Here is a 6846-nt window from a genome sequence, read left to right on the forward strand (position 1 = left end):
TGAAGTTTGTCATCTTTTGTTCGAGGTTTGGAACATCTTTCAGTTGGCCCGTATAGATGGCAAGTGTTGGATACATTGAGGAGTCTGAATTGCGTATATTGGTGGATATGTCCAAGTTAGTGTGTGTGTGTATAGATGTATAATCTTTCCGAATGCCATTCTTAAGTGGTCGATCGGACGAGGATGACAAGTGTTGGACAAGTGATTTCTTACTGCTTCTTTGCTGTGGAATCATAGTTAATACATTTATCTGTCGTTTTCTAATCTGGTTAGCATGTTTCATTACCAACGTGAGACGGTTGGCATTGGACACTAGTCCAAGTTGTTATTTGAATTGATTTGATAATTTTTATTTGGTAACAAGTGTAGACTTGCTTTCTTGTAGAAGCACAAATAAAACTGCGCCACCCTTGGATTAGGAAAGAACCCAAGTTTTTCAATTATGCATGTCTTTAATAATCGGATAGAAGTATACTCTGATATATGTAGAGGTTGAATGGTAACGAGGTATAATGAGGAGTACTACGTCGCTAGTATCGAAGTATGGTAATATTAACAACTAACGGAGGAAAAGGTGAATTCAGATTACTATTATTGGGTTTTCACATGATAAAAATATGAATTTTCTATTTATTTGTATTTTATAATTTGTGGATTTCAGAGACCAAAGCTGAATTAACCCTCAATTTAAGATTTTGGGTTTCTCTTCTAAATTTGTATACAAAATTATATTTCTAAACTATAATATTTTTGCTTTTCTTCTAAATTATATTTCTAATTTAAAAATTCTGAAGTACTTCCAGTATTCAAATAGGTCCTCTGTGGCCGAAAGACTAAATTTTTTGCATCGGTTGTGTTTATGCTATCCAAATACTCTGGTTGTGTTTATATTCTAATTGGATTCATTTTTGAAATATCTCGTTGTTGGAATAAACTAGAAGTGTGCCCTTCTTTTTTTCAGCATATCCGTAAAGATTTTGGAACCTCCAACTAAGTTCGAAACGGACTTTCTTGAATGTATGTTTACATTTCGAAATAGTACATTCCAGAATAAATGAGAAATAAGAAATGTTCAATATTATGAAATAGAGGAAGAAATATTTGTTTGGGTTCATTTGGTTGGTTTTGATTTTAATGCGCGAAACCCAACTCAATCTAATCAATTACGGGCTTTATTTAGACGTATAAAACGTGTAAACATGGAAAATTAGTAGTGACTTTTTTAGTGTTTAGAGAATGGAGCAAAACAAACACTAAGATCGTGTTTTTGTCATATTCGCTCTCTCGTTAGCTTCACTGAGAGTATGCATCCAAAACCAGCAAGTTGATGAATCTTCACCGTTAAGGGATATTATCTAGTATGCGGAGTAAAGATCATCCTCTAATATCTATTAACCAAATTAGTTAGATTATAGGATTTGAATTACGTATTTTGATTGCACCATCCAAGATTGGTTTTTAGATTAAGCAATGTAAAATATTGCAAAGATAATTTAAACTTTTTTATTATATTTTTACGGGTGTGTGTCTTGTATTAGACCATAAGATAAAAAATTTATAAGTTATAGAAAATATAATGTTCAAACTCTCCATTTGTAAGATGTAAGTCAGTCCTATTCAAACTTCATGAAACGTATAATTTATGGAGTGTTGAGTTTCTAATTTTTGTTGGCTCAATTTACTAACAATAAATCTAAGTGTAATCTATGTTCAAATTTAAGCCTTACATTTAGTGGAGTGGATTCATGGAAATAATTAAAAAAAAAAGGTGAAGGAAATGTCAAAACAGAATAAATGTATTTAGAAAACTTAAAACTATACCTTGCCTCTTCTTTTTCTATTTTCAATAGTAAGTTAAAGTAGTCTTGGAAACCGTATCAGCCACTGATCCTATCTTGTTTTCTAACTTAAATTTTAAAACCAAAAATTAAAAAAATTATAAATATCCCACACGAAGCTTAAAATGTTATAGCATAAATTTATTTATATGCTAATTTTATTTAGTCATGGCTTAACAATCAGTATAATTTTTGTTTCTCTGAATAAAAATGTTTTTCTTGTTTGATTTTATTTAGGACATACCCATCCATAAAAAAAAATTATTTAACAACGGAATATATTAATATTATAATACTAGTTTTACATTAACTTAAAATATTAATATATATTATTATATTATATCATGAAAATGAAATTGTTAAGCGATACTTTTTTTTTTAAAAAAGATGTCATACTATAATTTTACTTGTATTTATTACAGGTACCAAAATAAAGAACTTTATTTTTGAGTTTTTCATTGTTAAAAGTTAATGTGATTTATAGCCATCAATAACATATTTACAGATATGGTCATACATAAAAGAAAAAAGTTGAAAATTTTAAATTAACTCTTTGTAGTTTTTGCTTCAAATATACAATATAGTATAACACTATACCTTATTTTAATTTGATAAATAATTATGGATTATTTATTTACCGTGAAAAAACAAAACAAATTCTCCCAAATCTAGATGATTCCAATGTAGTATTTATTCCGTAGCCATGCCCAACATCACATGATCACATGACCACTGCATGATTAATGTTGTTGGCATTATTGGAATCATCAAGGAACGGGACCCACCATGAATTAAAGTCCTTATCCCATCACCACGTACCCCCACATTACCCAAGAATAGGACAACCCACACTGCTAAATATATTTTTCATTTGTCTGGGACCCACTCTCCCACAGTTTTACCAAGTCTTCATCCTTATCCACTTTCGTCTCCTCCATTCTCACTCTTTCCACCTCATGTTTTTACTACATCCACTCCCCATCACCACATCCTAACCAAAATAAGTTACACTTGGATGCACCAAAACATTCCTCCATTTTGGACATAGATATTTTATGTCACCCTCTATATATACAGTGCCCACAACCACTCCAACATCCCCCATTACTCACTTTTCCTCCATCAACTCCATTCAACCCTTCCAACATGGTTCTGCTAGAGAAGCTCTGGGATGATGTTGTCGCTGGCCCTCAACCCGAGCGTGGCCTTGGCAAGCTCAGAAAACTCACCACCCTCAAAACTGGTGCACCCTTTTTCACATACTTAACAACCACAATATTCTGCTAATCAAGAACAATCCTTAACCATAATACACAAAAAAATACATGTTTTTGATGTGATAGTTTTAACGTTTTTCAAACTGATGGATGTTGCAGATGAAGGAGAAAGTAGCAAGTTGCAGAAGAGCTTGTCCATGCCGACATCACCGACAACCCCTTTGACTCCGTCCACACCTACGACACCGGGATCGGGTCGGAAATCTGACAACGTTTGGAGGAGCGTGTTCCATCCTGGGAGCAACTCTGCCACCAAGACCATCGGTGCTCAGATGTTTGACAAACCTCTTCCCAACACTCCCACTGTCTACGATTGGTATATAAATATATATATATTTCTTTCTTCTTTACAGTGAATTTTGTACTCCAGATCTTGTATTCTTATACTTGTTATTGGTTCTACGTTCTCTTCATCATATCAACATTGCATGCATACAAATATATATTGCATACGATACGATAACAAGGTTGATTCTTATTATTATGCCAAAAGATTAGTCATGTTTTCTCCCTTTTATCTAAATTTTCCTCAATGTTTTTTTTTTTCCTGTTAAATGTATTAGATCTAACTTTCACTTATCACTTGACAACAGTTTTTTTTTTTTAATAAATAGTGCGATTTATCTTTGCTGATATTTACAGGTTTAGATCATTATTATGTCTTCGGGTACTGTTATGTACTTGTTTTTGTTTGTACGATGCATTTTATTGAGTATCCATGATGCGGTTGATGTAGACGGTTAGATCTACTGAGAAATCAACGGCTGATCTGAAATGACTTAAATCAAACGGTTATCTTTTGTATAAGGTTGTGAGCTGAGACGAAAGTGGTTGTATTTGATTGCAGGCTGTACAGTGGAGAGACCAGGAGCAGGCACCGCTGAGATGTGTGTGTAGGAGGCGCGTGGGTTGCATGTAAATATTGTCGTTTTTCGTGATCGCATGCCACGTTTGCAGCTACTATCATTATTATGTGTCGAGAATTGATTGGTCTGTTACTAACTAAAATGTTTTAGCAGTGTGTTTGGTTTTTGTGAGCAAGTGAATGTAAAATGCTGAATAACTAGCATGTTATGTTTTGTTTGTTCTTTAAGTTTTGTTAATTAGCCACATGTGCCTTGAACTTTGGCATCTGGTTAATCTTTTTACCCCTTCTGTTAAGTATTAATATTAAATAAATAAAATCGTGTTAAAACAGTACGTTTTATAGGGATCTATAATTATGCAATTTTACCTCAAATAAAATTTGATCACATATTAACGACATCACTTGAATGGGTGAGATTTGTTTTGGCTAAAGATAGAGATGAATATAATGTTTTCTGGTAATGACGCACCCTTAATTTTTGTATGGTACGAAATTGATGGCTGTTTATTTAGTAATAATAATTGAAGATTTTAGGGTTGATGACCTTGTCGTTTTTTAAGCAAATGAAGGATGTAACAATGATAGAGATATCTTATCTGTAGTTTGAACATCGAAAATTTAATATCTTGACACCTTGACTTTTCTGTCTTGATATTTAACTTTTAGGAAAAGAGAACAATAAATTAGATATCCTTTCCTTTTCAGCTTCTGCACATTGATTTGTGATTTGGACAAACCTTTACCAAAGCTTATCCCTATATTTTTTTATTTAAATTAAATGAAATGAAAGAAAAGAAGTTGAAATTAATTAATTTCCTGTAATTTTCTTTCTCGCCTTTGTCTTACTTGTTCTTATCCAAACCAAAGGGGCCCCTACTAGTAAAGCTTATCCTAGACTTCAGATACAAACATCAAAATATAAACCCTACATATGTTAAAATGGGTTGAAATTTATAAGTTACGGTAGAATTGGATTGAAAATTTTTACAAATAGATTAATTTTTTATTTGGTTTACTTATAATTTGGTTTGTCGGGATCAGGTTGGATTATTTTTTTATCAAGGATTATATAAATATATTTTTTTAGATCTTATATTAATTGAGTTAGGTTGGATTATTTTTTTATTTAATATTTATTTTATATTTGAATTGTATAAAGTTTATTTAAATATTAATAAGAATTAGAATTTAATTTTAATTGAAAAAAATAAAAAATTGTATTTTTTTAATTAAGTGAATTTTTGAAATAATTTGTTTAACTAATTACTTTTCGTAACGAGTCAGATTAGATTCAAACTTTTTAATTATATTCAAATTTTTTAGTTTAATTTTTTTAATTATGTTAAATTTTTTAGCTGACTTATTAAATAATTAATTCCTAATGAATCGAATCAAATCGGGATAAATTATCCGTTTTAACACTTCTATAAATTATCCGTTTTAACACTTCTAAAAGTGAAGTTTGCGCAATTAAATTTCATTTTCACATAATTGGGAATATTATTTTTTAATAAAAATATTTACTATTTGGGTCACATATTTTTAATTCTCCAATATCATTTCCTCAATTGTTGGGTGGGAGATCCGTTAATGTCTGGAGACTGTTTACTGTTTTGGCTTATATTATGTTTCTCTAAGTGAACCTCTAAAAAACCAACTTCAACAGATTACTCTTTTTTATTATTATTTAAACAGTGCTTTGGGAGGAAGGCCAAGATATTTTCCCAGTTGGATATAACAATAGTAATATAAGTTTAGACAATATTTGCTTGAATTTCACTGATTTTCTTTAAATGTGATCATGTGTGGACGTTTTATTTTAAAACTTACTACAATGATTCAACATGTTCATCTCATCAATATTTTAATTACTATTTATATATTCTAAATTTTTTAAATAATATTAAAATATTTAGACTGTACTCGATCTAGCCCGTACTGAATATATTCCATTCAAGTTTTGACCTAATTTAACAATGGATTTTGTTTAACTCAATACACACTTTTATATATAAACCCCTCCATCTACTGATATTTTTTCACGGGATGAAAATGTCTCACGACCGATTAGTTATTATGATAATCAATTTAAATATTAATTTATAAAATAAAAAATTATTAGTTAATAAAATAATAATTATTATAAATAAAAAATTATAATTGTTAACTAGATTTTTATTATAAAAAATTTGATTCTAAATTAATCTTTAATTAATTAATAATTAATTTTTACAATTAATTATAACTTTCATTCATAAAAATTTTAGTAATCAAAATCTTTTTATTTTATAAATTAAATGTTTCTTCACCCTCTCATTTATTCATTTTGTCATTTTTATTGCTCTTCTTCGTACTTGTCTATTTAGTTTTGAGCTTTAATTTACATTTGGGGATTTTTTTTTTATTTAGTAACATTAATATTCATCAGATATTAATTTATCTAGAATAATTTGAAAAACTTACAAATTTTAAGAAGGATGTTACAAGTTTTAAATTTCACTAAATTTTCATTTATAAGACTTTTATTAACAAATTTTGTTTTCATTTCATTTTTAAAAAATTGTAATATTGTTACTATAAAATAGTATTTAGCATGTTATTATTTGATTTGATTTAAAAACATGTAATATAAGAAATTTAAATTGCTTTTTAATACATATACTTTTTAATGGTTGTTTGTTTTCATGTTAATATCTAGGAGACTTACTAAACATTTACGAAAATATAGCAAAGCAATAAAACAATAAAATTCATTTAAATCTAGATTTGATTGTGTATATTTTGAAAAAGAAGCAAACAATACATTAAAAAATAGAATTTCATTAAAGTGGTATCAAACTCTTGTCATCATTGTACACTATAT

At 29.2% G+C, this 6846-nt stretch overlaps 1 protein-coding gene across 1 annotated transcript; it reads left to right on the forward strand.

The window, feature by feature from the left end:
- The first annotated feature begins 2803 nt into the window (after positions 1–2803).
- On the forward strand, positions 2804–4320 carry LOC114188211 (dormancy-associated protein 1-like). Its single transcript, XM_028076773.1, has 3 exons — positions 2804–3081; positions 3215–3431; positions 3963–4320. Exons 1-3 carry the CDS (start codon positions 2985–2987, stop codon positions 3997–3999), a joined length of 351 nt encoding a protein of 116 aa, XP_027932574.1. The 5' UTR covers positions 2804–2984; the 3' UTR covers positions 4000–4320.
- The last annotated feature ends 2526 nt before the right edge of the window (positions 4321–6846 follow it).

This window comes from Vigna unguiculata, chromosome 6, assembly GCF_004118075.2.
Source record: "Vigna unguiculata cultivar IT97K-499-35 chromosome 6, ASM411807v1, whole genome shotgun sequence".
Taxonomy (NCBI): domain Eukaryota; kingdom Viridiplantae; phylum Streptophyta; class Magnoliopsida; order Fabales; family Fabaceae; genus Vigna; species Vigna unguiculata.